Source organism: Amblyraja radiata, chromosome 19 (assembly GCF_010909765.2).
Source record: "Amblyraja radiata isolate CabotCenter1 chromosome 19, sAmbRad1.1.pri, whole genome shotgun sequence".
Lineage (NCBI taxonomy): Eukaryota > Metazoa > Chordata > Chondrichthyes > Rajiformes > Rajidae > Amblyraja > Amblyraja radiata.
In genome coordinates this window covers 12,250,905-12,264,491 of record NC_045974.1, presented here as the reverse complement: position 1 = coordinate 12,264,491, position 13,587 = coordinate 12,250,905, and the positions used below count along the sequence as shown (strand labels likewise).

Sequence of the window (13,587 nt, the reverse complement as noted above, 5' to 3'; positions counted from 1 at the left end):
ATGCTACTATAACAAGATATTAACCCACAATTTTGTCTTGAAACGGTGAAAAAAAAAATCTTAATACAGTTAATGTTCGAAGTAGTCTGTGCATTAATATTGTAGGCATAATTTTAGCCTATAAACCTATTAGGATGAAATATGAGCCTTCAAGGCAATTTTATATTTCATCATCCCTTATGAGACTTTTCTGTTATGAATTGAAAATACATTATTAATTTTTTCTATCCAGAGATGATCGCAAGAGCTTTAGTATAAGTGAAGCAGTCTTTTGTGGTTTTTCTTATTCAAGTTAATCCCCGACTGCTACTGGTATACGGAAAGCTCTCATTCATTTGTTACAGTAAGTGAGGCATAGGCCATGTCATTCACAGGTCAGAATGGAGTTATCATAACTGAGTCGTATTTTAATATCTGGCAGAGTTTCACATTATCCTGCTTTAAGCAGAATATAGGAACACTGTTTTCAGTGAGGCCAAACGTAAATAGGAGGAACAGCACCTCATATTTCATACAACCCAGCGGTATGAATATGATTTCTCTAACTTCAAGTAACCCTTGTATCTCCTGTCTCTGCGTCTCTCCCCCAGTTGTCGTACTAGTTTAACTGTCGTCCTGCTGAGTTTCACTGTCTGTTTAACTTGTTATCACCTACCCCATAACCAGCAATGGACCATTATGGGCTCCACCTTATCTTGATCATTGTTGATTTTTGCATATCTTTCATTCATTTGTCCTATGTACCTTCTATATCTCTCGATTCCTATTCCCCTGACTCTCAGTCTGAAGAAGGGTCTTGACGTCTCCTATTCCTTTTCTCCAGAGATGCTGCTTGACCCGCTGACTTACTCCAGCATTTTATGTCCAACACAGTTTTCAATTTTGTTTTTTTCTTATAAAACCAGCGTTGGCTTGAGTGAGCTCTTGAATTTAGCCAAGTCTGGGGCGAAGCTTTGGTAGTTAAAGACCCATCATTTAGGGTGGGACAAACTTCTAAGTCATGAACATTGGCTGGTGTATGCTCTGAGTTGATAACAAAACATTAAATAAATACAACAAGAAAAGTGGATTTAAACAAAACTCTTAGAGGATAAAAAAAAAAAGGATAAATGATCAGCAAAGTTCTCAGGATGAAAGCAGGAGCTGATTAATGCTCTGGTGTGATCTCTGACCAGGATTACAATACATGCATTAACCTGTTGTTGTTAAGCAGGATTAATGTTAAACCAGATTTGGTTAATACCAATTGGAACATCTCATCACATCTCCAAAATCCTCACTTCGCATACTAGTCACAAAGCCTTCAGATAGCGACAGAAGGTAGACCAAAATGCTAGAGAAACTCAGTGGGTGAGGTATCATCTATGGAACGAAGGAAATAGGCAACGTTTTGGGTCGAAACCCTTCTTCAGACTGATCAGACTGATAGCTACAGAAGATTGGCTTTGTACATATTTGAATACTTTTCCACGCCACAGAGGTGACCATTCGGCAATTTAGTTGTAATGTCAGTCCACAACCTGTTTTGAAAACTGTTAGGAATTTAGTTAAAGCTGGCTACTAATGTTTAATAAATGAGATGTTCTCTATTTTGCTTTTATTCCAAACGGGTAAAATAAAAAGTAAATGAGATTTATCATCAACTAGAGCACCAGAATCAGGTGCCAAATATCAATGTTTTGTGGAGATATCAGCGTTGATTCCAAGTGTCAGAATATCACTGGGATGAGCAAATGTTCAGAAGCTTAAATGAGATTTTGTGTGATATTCCCACAGCTTATTAGAGTGTTGGATTCGGTGGGATACTTCATTATCAGTAAGAAGATGACAAACAGTGTTGCTGCAATGTTCCTCATGCATTGTTGCCATTCCAGCAACAGTTACTCATACTGCAAAGTTAAAGTTACTTTTCCCAAGACCATCATTGTGATCGCTTCACTTTCAAATCTCCTTCTGCTAGGGTATCTCCTGATTATAACCTTTTTTGTGGCCATGGCAATCAATGGATCAGGTGTTGGCAAGTTGTCAATGAAGTGGCCTCTTGGTCTTCCATCCTTTCTGAGGTAGGGTATAGGGATTGTAGATTCTTTGAAATTCTGCAGTTTGAGTATCTCAATCAACCAAGTCAACTCGGGAATTGAATCTGCCAGAAACATGGAAATGGAATCAAAGGACCTTTGGAAGATCAGACCTGGATGATTTCAATGTGGAAGGAGTAATTGTGTACTTGCACCATCAAGAAAGAAGCGTAAAATTAATTGAGTTTAGATTGTAAGCTGAAATGTTGATTAGATGTTATCTTTGGCTAACAGATATGAAAGCAATAGAATAAGTATTTAGTCACTTTGTGACCTGAAGAGGTTTAAGGTGCACATTGTGTATCATTGCAATATGACCATAAATTAAGATGTGCACATTTAATACTGAATTCAATCAATTATTAAGAAATTATTAAGAAGGCATTATAAAGAAATTCAGAGCTTAACTAATGACGTGCAGAAGTTACCCACAATCTCTCTGGTTCTGTCTGAAGAAATGCCAGTTTAATTTTATTTGGCAAAGATTAATAAATGAATGTTACAGAAAACAATTGTTTGTAGGAAGTGTGCTCTTTTTATGGGCTTTTAGTCCAAAGTTGTGTACTGACAACTCAGTAAAAATGACTGTGTTGTCAGTGAGGGGAGAATATCAGTGGAAAGCAATGAAGAACTGCAACCACTCAGTACTCCTTTGGTGTATGTGTTGTCATTGGAAACAACCAGGTAGGGGCTGTCATGGTGACAACCAGTTCAAATGGTAAAATGTTACCGATGTTCACAAAGAAAGGCAAGGAGGTTTTAAAGAAACCTATGCTGCTGTATCTGTATTTGGAAAGGAGGTGATGAGAAGGTAGGTTATATCTTACCAATGGAAGGACCAGATCAGACCAGCACAAATGTTAACTATGTACCACTGTGAATAGTGTGACTTGCCACAGTATTTCTCCTTGGTGTTGGCTCTTGGCTATAATAGCCATGTGTTGTAATTGCAGAAGACAGCAGGGAGTATGGCCCAGTGTTTGAAGAACAACCACTGCCTACCATCTACCCAGAAGAATCCGAAGAAGCAAAAGTATCACTAAACTGCCGAGCTCGTGCAATTCCTTCCCCAGCCTACAGGTAAAAGTACCCTTTTGCTTCGGTCTGGTGTTAGCTGTCCAAAGGATTGTAGCGATAGATATACGTTTAATGTTGACATTCAGAACTGTATTAAACCTACACTTTACGTCCTCCTTTACTTTTCCCAATCTGTTGTCAACCTAATTTGATTACCAGGTGAGTGCCGGAATGGTATTAGCCACTGCATTCATATAAAGTGCTCACCACGTACACTGGCACTGCTTTCACTGTGTGTATTATAATTGCTGGATTGTTTACCGGGCCACCGCCTCTCCTATTTGCACAGTCCTTTCTTCTTGTTTATTTCAAATATCCCAATGTGCTTTTATTGTGTTGTAGATGGAAGATAAACAACCGCTTCATTAATGTGGAAGATAGCCGCTACAGTATGATTGGAGGCAACCTTGTAATCAACAACCCGGAAAAGGTGAAGGACCGTGGCAAATACCAGTGCGAAGCCTCAAACAAATATGGAACCATCATTAGCAAAGAGGCCGAGCTGCAGTTTGGATGTATGTATTTATTTGCAAACCAAGAACCTTGCTAAGTAGATTTAGTTTAGTCTTACCTCCAGTGTCCCCCTCCCTGACTTAGTCTGATGAAGGGCCTCGACCCGAAACATCATCTATTCCTTTTCTGCAGAGATGCTGCCTGACCCGTTGAGTTACTCCAGCAATTTTGTATATCATTGGTTTAGTTTAGTTTATTGTCACATGTACCGAGATAGATACAATCAAAAGCGTTTTAGTTTGTGAAAAGATTTACGTGCTTGCTTGTACTTGTCCCAGTTTCCCTCGTATATCAGTCAAGGCTTTGTAGAAGCACTTTCTCTATTGGGTGCGAGGGTAAGTGCTTAAGAATAACTCCCTCCTGGATTTGGGCACAGTTCTGATGCGCTGTTGCACTGCAGTGATGCAGTTTTTCGGCTGAGATGTTACAAATAGCAAATAGCAGCCAACTCAATGGCTCCAACTTCATCTGTTGTGCTGAAGAATAAGGTCCACCCTCAGTACTCATGTGGAAATAAAATCTCCCATCTCACATGCAAAATGGGCTGGCAGTTTGAGAGTTCTGCAAGCAATAAAACTGTAAAGAGCTGTTGATCTGTTTATTGCTCCTTGTGGAATCTTAATAATAATAATAATAATGGATGGGATTTATATAGCGCCTTTCTAATACTCAAGGCGCTTTACATCGCATTATTCATTCACTCCTCAGTCACACTCGGTGGTGGTAAGCTACATCTGTAGCCACAGCTGCCCTGGGGCAGACTGACGGAAGCGTGGCTGCCAATCTGCGCCTACGGCCCCTCCGACCACCACCAATCACTCACACACATTCACACACATTCACACACAGGCAAAGGTGGGTGAAGTGTCTTGCCCAAGGACACAACGACAGTATGCACTCCAAGCGGGATTCGAACCGGCTACCTTCCGGTTGCCAGCCGAACACTTAGCCCATTGTGCCATCTGTCGTCCCAAAATCTTGCACTGTTGCATTGTGCACCTAACAAACTGTAGTTATGTTTCAAGAAGTAGTTTATGGGCTGGGAAGTACTTGGGTTATTCTGACATTGTATAATCTCTTTCCCTGTTGGAATCGCTACCTCTCTGGCAAAAAATGGAGTTGAATGGTATATTTATCTTGGAAATGGATTATTTAGCTGGTGAATACACTGAAGCTGCCTCCTCTCTCTCCATTAGCATAGCCTTCTATTCCCTTTGTTTGTTGAGCTCTCTCATCGGCAATATGGCACAGTGGTGGGGATTGCTGCCTTACAGCGATTGTAGCACCAGAGAAGCGGGCTCGATCCCGACTACGGGGGCTGTCTACATAGTTTGTACGTTCTCCCCGTGACCGCGTGGGTTTTCTCCGAGTTCTTCGGTTTCCTCCCACATTCCAAAGACGTACAGGTTTGTAAGTTAATTGGCATAGAAACATAGAAAATAGGTGCATGTAGGCCATTCGGCCTTTCGAGCCAGCACCGCTATTCAATATGATCATGGATGATCATCCAAAATCAGTACCCCGGGTTTTCCCCATATCCCTTGATTCAGCCTGAAGAGCTAAATCTAACTCTCTCTTGAAAACATCCAGTGAATTGGCTCCACTGCCTTCTGTGGCAGAGAGTTCAGCAGATTCACAACTCTCTGGGTGAAAAAACAGGAACACTAAATACTGACAGAGGCAACTAGAAATGGAATAATAGGAAATGAAAGAGGAGCTGTAGCGAAGGGATTCATTGGCAGATGTATGGCAGACAGTGAAAGGCGCGATGGAAACGCATGTCTTTATTCTTCAGCACAACAGATGAAATTGGAGACATTGAATTGGTTGCTATTTGCTATTTGTAACATGGATAAAAATATTTTTGAGGGCACCAGTTCAACGCTGTCAGGTTTGGAGAAGGAAAGCAAGGGTCTGAAATTCCCAAAAATCAGGCAGTGTTTACAGGCAAGAATTCATGACCAACCCGTATTTAATAAACAATTAAAGTGGCATTTAGTAACACCAGGCATTCTAAGGTTCTTGAGTTACAATACAGCATGGAAACAGGCCCTTCAGCCCAACTTGCCCATGCTAACGAAGATGCCCCATCTACGCTAGTCCTACTACCTCACGTTTGGCACATATCCCTCTAAATCTTTCCTATCCATGTACCTGTCCACCTGCTCAGGGACAGTTTCTTCCCAACTGTTCAGGCAACTGAATCATCCTACCACAACCAGAGAGTGGTGCTGAACTACGATCTATCTCTTTGGTGCCCGCTGGCTTTAATTTGCACTAAAACGTTATTTCCTTATCATGTATCTATACACTGCAAATGGATCGATTGTAATCATGTATTGTCTTTCTGCTGGCTGGTTAGCATGCAACAAAAGATGTTCACTGTACCTCGGTACACATGACAATAATAAACCAGACTAGTACCTGCCTCAACTACCTTCTCTGGCAGCTCGTTTCATAAACCCCATGTCCCAATATCCCTTGATTCCCTAAGCTCGAAGAGCTAAATCTAACTCTCTCTTGAAAACATCCAGTGAATTGGCCTCCATTGCTTCCGTGGCAGAGAATTCTACAGATTCACAACTCTCTGGGTGAAAATGGGAGGCTTAGGTTTATGTACTTGGTATAGTGTAAATTGTCCCTAGTATGTTATAAAGCCTATATTTAAGAGGGAGTTAGATGTGGCCCTTGTGGCTAAAGGGATCAGGGGGTATGGAGAGAAGGCAGGTAAAGGATACTGAGTTGGATGATCAGCCATGATCATATTGAATGGTGGTGCAGGCTCGAAGGGCCGAATGGCCTACTCCTGCACCTATTTTCTATGTTTCTATAATGTTAATGTGCGGGAATCGCTGGTCAGCGCGGACTCGGTTGGCCGAAGGGCCTGTTCCTAAAACTAAATGCTCTGTTGTTATCCATCTCAATATCTGCCTGCAGCAGTGTATCCCATATTCTACCTAGAATTTTATTATATAGCATGGAAACAGACCTCTATCCTATCAAGCCCATTGAGAATCTTTTTACCCCGTCACCTAATTATACATTTTTAAGCAGAGTCCTGCAGAAGTAATGGGTAAGACAGTATCTGATTCTGGTGGAAAAATATCCAATGCAGATAGAATTTTGTTGAAGTTCGCTACCCTTTCTGCATGGTCCAAAGGAAGCCTCCTGATGCAGAAATTACTCTCGTGAACATCTGTGTGTCCCTGATAAGTTATCTGTTCAGTTCAGTTTAGTTTATTGTCATGTGTATCGAGGTACAGTGAAAAGCTTTTGTTGCGTGCTAACCAGCCAGCGGAAAGACAATACATGATGACAATGCAGCCATTCACAGTGTACAGATATACGATAAGGGAATAACGTTTAGTGTAAGGTAAAGCCAGTAAAGTCCGATCAAAGATAGTCCAATAGTAGTTAAGGACTGCTTTCTGGGTGCAGTAGGATGGTTCAGTTGCCAGATATCAGCGGGAAAGAAGCTATCCCTGAATCTAGAGGTGTGCCTTTTCACACTTCAATACCCTTTGACCGAAGGGAGAGGGGAGAAATGGCCAGGGTGTGACTCAGCCTTGAATATGCTGCTGGTCTTGCCGAGGATTTTTGATACTGTGCATCGAAGGTCAGTTTTCTGTAACATTAGCTGCAATAATTCAATGACAACCCTGGCACCATTTCCCACAGGCCAGGTGTGATTGTTGAAGAGAAATGTCCTTGTGGATTTTTTATGCTCTGTTCATTTAACTTTGGACTCCATAGGTAAATAATTCACATTAAATGACCATGTTAGGGCAGGGCAGACACATGTTCAAAATAATGGAAGGGATATTTTCTCCCTGATCAACAGACATTTTGATGTAGGGTCTTCCATGCATGGAATCGATTACAGGGAGCAGCTGTAATCCTTAAACTGTCCCCCATGAGAAGTTCTTTGTTTTATTATCCAATAAACAACACTTAACTTGCTTGTGGGATAAAAGGTACTGATACGGAAATTATACGTCCTTTGGTTGAAGAGCAAAGACGGGTTCTAAGGAAAATATCAGATTTTGTGATAGAAGCTGCTAGCAGCAAGAATGAGCTTTTTTTTAGTGGTCACTCTGAATTGATTAGAATATAACAATGTGGAGATAGACCCTTTGTCTGTGCCAACACAAATCAGCTCTCAACACTAATTCCATTTTTATTCTCCTCCTCCTCTCTCTTTTGTAAGACAAAAACAAGACAAGTTCTGATGGTTGAAGTTGGTCCCCTTTTATTCAAGCATCTGGGTTCCGTAATACCCCCTCCACTTCTTCCGACAAGTGCACATTGGAGTCTGTTTTTTTTTTGCACTTCTATCTAATTAGTGACTGCTCATCTCTCCTTGAGGGTGAATGAATCTGAATCATTGTTCTGCTGCTATTATTCCAGTTCATTTTCAATGACTTGATATTTAAGGAGGACGGGGGGAGGGGGTCATTCAGTTTAAACTAAATTGGATTTTATCCAAGATTATCTGATTCTTTGCCAGTCTACCTTTTGAGCCAGTCTGAACCAAAATAATGTTATTCTTCCTACACCAACTTTGTGTATTGCTAAAGATTCTGCTCATTGCCTGGAAACCGTTGCAACAGATGACTTGATGCACTGGAACCAGTTTCAATGGTTCAATGAAGATAGACACAAAATGCTGGAGTAACCTAGCAGGACAGGCAGCATCTCTGGATAGGAATGGGTGACGTTTCGGGTTGAGACCCTTCTTCAGACTCCTTCAGACCCCTCTGAAAGCACAGCTCTCTGTTCACTCCACAACATCAATTCCTTTGAAGAACTTTAATGGTTCAATGGTGCTATATTGTTGCAGGTCTGAAGTGCAAATGCCCAGTGAAATTATTTTCTGACAAACAGTCTAGTCGAGTACCACCCTCAATTAGCAGTTGTACAGAAACCACTGAGACTGCATGCGAGTGGCACCATGTTTGACTAAAACAACTGATGTCCTCTCCGCGCCCGTCCACATTGTTTGGCATTATTTTGGTGGCATTGTACTGTAATTTACATGTTATTTTAATTGTTAAAACTTATACTTGGCTGTGAAGTTTTATTCTGGAGCCATGAGGCTCATGCATAGTCAGACCTTTGAAAGCCAAACCGAGTGAGACCCTATTCAACAACAGAGCCCCGAACTCTGCCATGACATTACTCTGTGAACCACACTCCTTTCACTGGGTACCTCAGAACAACAAAGCAAACAGAATAAAGATGGGAGATAGAATTTGAATCTTGATCAGTTTTGTCAGAACTGGGAAGGAGTGAAATGTAGCGTGTTGAGCTGCACAAAAAGTTGAAAGCTCAACTTTTCTCAGCGTCAGTGCTGATAAATGTTCAAGACCTTGTCGTGCATGCATAAGGTTCAAGTTTAAAACTGCCTCCTGTAAAGATTGACCACTTACCCCAGCCCACAACTCATGCTAAAGGAAGTGGGTTCATCCTATTTAATCCACCTAGGCCCCTGTAATCTTTTCACCTCCATTGTGTCCCCTCAACCTCCTCTGTTCCAAAAAGACAACCCTATCCTTTTCTCATAGCTACAAATTTGTAAGCACCATAGAGTCATAGAGTGATACAGTGTGGAAACAGGCCCTTCGGCCCAACTCGCCCACACCGGCCAACAATGTCCCAGCTACACTAGTCCGACTTGCCTGCGCTTGTTTGGAAATGGGGGTTTTACTCTTTGAAATTCCATTGGCTATTGCTTTTGAATTAAAAGTATTTTTTCTCATCTTTCTCCTGTAGATCTCGAGAGGTTCCCGACTGACGAGCGGCAAGCAGTGAAGGCAAGGGAAGGAGTTGGAGCAGTGCTTTTGTGTGCTGCCCCTCCACATTTTCCAGGTAATTCCACAAGGCTGTCATGCCATTCAGTGAAGCATTTTGCAAATCAATCTTTTGAAAAAATGTCTGCGTTATTTTGCTACTGGCATCCCACCAGCCTCTCTGTAACAACACCAACCAATTAACCATCCTATCCCATCCCAGTGGAGTTAGGATCCAGCCATTGTCTAGAGGATGCTGAACCTTCTGAGTTGATGAACTATTGGAGGTACATGTTAGAGTTGTGTAGTAAGCAGACTAATCCAGCCATTAGTAACGTGCAGTGAATGTTTGCACATTTTACACACCTAAAATATTAACAGAATGTAAACACACTTGCATTGGCTTATTGTCATTTCAGATATAGAGGATCACAAAATATCTTGAAAGATTTGGTTGGGAACTTGCAAAATGTTTATCTGGGGTGTACCACTATCCACACAGTGGCCATTTTGTCTGTTGTCTTAATGAAAATTGTGTTGCAAAACATAAACCAGTCTTCATGCTGATGAGAACTTCTCTCAGTGGGTGGTCTATTTGATCCACAGCAACTGTCTTTATTGCGAAGGAAGTAAAATCTATGGGGTACGATGTTTCGGTCAAAGTATTTTCCGGGAAATGAAATCTTCTATTGTTTTCGTGATGTTATCCATGTATCCTAATTTGGTTTGTGTCACATTTAATGATTTGTTGACAGGCTTGGGTTAACATTCTGCCTCAACTGTGGGGAATTCAGAGGGTCTTAATGTTAAGAATCTTGCTGATAGATGCAAAACAGATTTCTATAGAAATACAGAGAATCACAGAAAAATTATAATGCAGAAGGAAGCCATTAAGGCACTGGTTTGAGTTTGTTCGTTTGTAATGCTATGCAGGCTGGCTTGTGGCAATTAACTACAGCACCTCATCTATCTTTCCATGGGATTATAAGAATTCTGTAAATCAGCTGGAATTTATACTTTGACCGTGAATTTTTTTTTGTTTACGCTGTCTAAAAGTAATTGTATTATTTTGGGGTCTTATTTTGAGCATTTGAAATCTTGAATACAAGCTAGCTTCAGCAGTAATGACCATGAACTATGGGTCATTTTAAAACCTATCAGATCAAGTGTTTTTCAGAGATCAATGCTCCTGAACTTGGATGGTTTCATATGTGACCATTGTAGTGGCCATTAAATGGTCTGGTAAGCATCTCTAATAGGGGAGTGATTATGGATGTGAATGAACTATATTAAAAAAAGGTATGAAGCATCCACACTGGGTAGCTATCACCTTGCTGCTTGTTATCTTTTGAATAGGATACAAAGCAGTGGATATTGTTAGCTCTGAAAGTTTTAACTTTGGGTAAGCTGGGGTTAAATTATTCAGAAAAAAGACTTAAATAGATTAAATAGAAGGAAACCAAGTTCTCCTAACAGAGGGATATAACTTCCTGAGGGCTTTTGCTCCGTGTTCTGTTTTCAGGTCAATTGTTTTGGCAAGGAATGCTTTGGCCCTGTGTTGATCTTTCACCATCTTGTGGCTGTTACCAGCCACTGCATGGAAATGACCAATGAACCTGTTAACCAAACATGCGGTTTTGCATTTCTTGCCATGTACACCAATTCAAGAATAATATTTAATCTGTTCAACAGCATCAATATTTTGTCAATTAAAATTAAAAAGAAAAACTGAAAACGCTGGAAATCTGAGACAAAATATAGAAATAAGGAACTGCATTTGCTGGCGCATACACAAAAGGACACAAAGTACTGGAGGAACTTAGCATCTCTGGAGAACATGGATAGGTCACATTTTGGGTTGAGACATCAATTGTTGTTGATGTTCACACTTCAAAATTTGACGAATACTGAATACTGAAAGGCCTGGATAGAGTGAATGTGGAGAGATGTTTCCACATAGTTGTTTAGGAGTAGAGGCCATAGCAGAATAAAAAGATGTACCTTTACAAAAAGATGTAAAGGAGATGAGGAGAATTTTTTTTAGTCAGAGGGTGGTGAATCTGGAATCTGTGGAATTCATTGCCACTGAAGGCTGTGGTGTCCAAGCCTATGGATATTTTTAAGACGGACATTGATAGATTCTTGATTAGTATGGGTGTCGGGGGTTATGGGGTGAAGGCAGGAGAAATGGGTTGAGGGAAAGATAGATCATCCAGAAATCGTTTAGAATGGCAGAGTAAACTTGATGGGCCGAGTGGCCTAATTCTACTCCTACAATGTAAGAACATGAAAATGTCTGCAGAATGTGCAAGCGAATAGATCTAAGATGGCGTCCAACTGTGTGCTAGTCACAGAAGCAGACTTGCAATTACACATTACAATCGCTCCACGCTTTTAAATCTCCACTCCGAGAGCAACATTTCTTACTATAACTGTGCTCTACTTAAACACCTCTCAGATACCTTTGGACAATCTTTCATCAGACTTTACTAATTTTATCTTGCACTAATCGTTATCCCCTGTATCATGTATCTGTGCATTGTGAATGGCTCGATTGTAACCAGGTATTGTCTTTCCACTGACTGGTTAGCATGCAACAAAAACCTTTCACTGTACCTCGGTACACGTGACTATAAACTAAACTAAAGAAAGCGGTGGAGGATGGTAGTGTACAATTTCAGCACACTTGAAGCAGAGCAGTCACCAGACTAGACTGATGGAGGATATGCCCTGTCATTTCCAGGGCATATAACGGGGTAATTACCAACAAGGCTTTCATATGCATCCGTCATCAATGGTGCATTGCTTCATATTGCATCCTTCTCTGAGCTCGGGGTTGATCACAGGCTTTGTTTGGTTTCCCTACAGATGACTTGACGTATCGCTGGCTGCTGAACATATTCCCCACGTTCATCGAGTCCGACAAGCGGCGCTTCGTTTCCCAGAACACCGGCAATCTCTACATTGCGAAAGTGGAAGATACCGACCTGGCCAATTACTCCTGCATGGTCAGCAGCCCCTCCATCTCCAAGAGTGTTATCAGCAAGTACATCCCGCTCGTCCCTCAAAGAGGCGGTGAGGATTAATTATTGTATTTTGCAACTTTTCTTCAAATCTTTTAGAATGGACAGAACAAAATTTGTTTGCGGCAGAAATTTTAGGCTATAATTTGCCAGCGAGCAGAAACGACCACAGATCCGTGAGGATACGATCTTTTGATTGTATTTTAAATTTCAAGAATTCAGTGTGAATTTCATGCGGTAATAGCACAAACCTTCTGCTGTGGTTTGGTCAAAATGTTCAAATACAGGGCAGGATAGATGCTGCAACCTCATTTTGAGCCTCCGATACAAAAGCATTTGAAGAGTGGACAGAAAATGATGGAAAATGCCTAGTGTGTCAGGTGGCATCTCTGGAGAATAGAATGGGGTTAATCGAATGGAGCACAGTGGCGCAGTTGGTAGAGCCGCTGCTCCACATCCGCAGAAATCCAACTTCAATCTTGACCTTGGGTGCTGAATGTTTGGAGTTTGCAAATTCTTCTTGTGAACACGTGGGTTTCCTCTGGGTGCTCCGGTTTACTCCCACATCCCAAAGACGTGTGGGTTTGACATGGCTGAATGGCTGAATAGGAAGGATGTCAACAAAATAGAGAGAGTACAGAGGAGATTTACTAGAATGTTGCCTGGGTTTCAGCAACTAAGTTACAGAGAAAGGTTGAACAAGTTAGGGCTTTATTCTTTGGAGCGCAGAAGGTTAAGGGGGGACTTGATAGAGGTTTTTTAAATGATGAGAGGGATTGACAGATTTGACGTGGAAAAGCTTTTCCCACTGAGAGTAGGGAAGATTCAAACAAGGGGACATGACTTGAGAATTAAGGGACTGAAGTTTAGGGGTAACATGAGGGGGAACTTCTTTACTCAGAGAGTGGTAGCTGTGTGGAATGAGCTTCCAGTGAAGGTGGTGGAGGCAGGTTCGTTTTTATCATTTAAAAATAAATTGGATAGTTATATGGATGGGAAAGGAATGGAGGGTTGTGGTCTGAGCGCAGGTATATGGGACTAGGGGAGATTATGTGTTCGGCACGGACTAGAAGGGTCGAGATGGCCTGTTTCCATGCTGTAATTGTT

General features: G+C 41.3%; 1 protein-coding gene across 3 annotated transcripts in view; it reads left to right on the top strand.

Moving 5' to 3' along the window:
- cntn1 (contactin 1) overlaps nucleotides 1-13,587 on the top strand; it is a 455,514-nt gene that overhangs the window by 213,052 nt on the left and 228,875 nt on the right. For all 3 annotated transcript variants that reach the window (XM_033037676.1, XM_033037677.1, XM_033037678.1), the window contains 4 exons: nucleotides 3,032-3,158; nucleotides 3,498-3,670; nucleotides 9,441-9,536; nucleotides 12,326-12,532. In XM_033037676.1, the coding sequence (XP_032893567.1) occupies nucleotides 3,032-3,158; nucleotides 3,498-3,670; nucleotides 9,441-9,536; nucleotides 12,326-12,532 (603 nt within the window). The remainder of the gene's footprint in view (nucleotides 1-3,031; nucleotides 3,159-3,497; nucleotides 3,671-9,440; nucleotides 9,537-12,325; nucleotides 12,533-13,587) is intronic.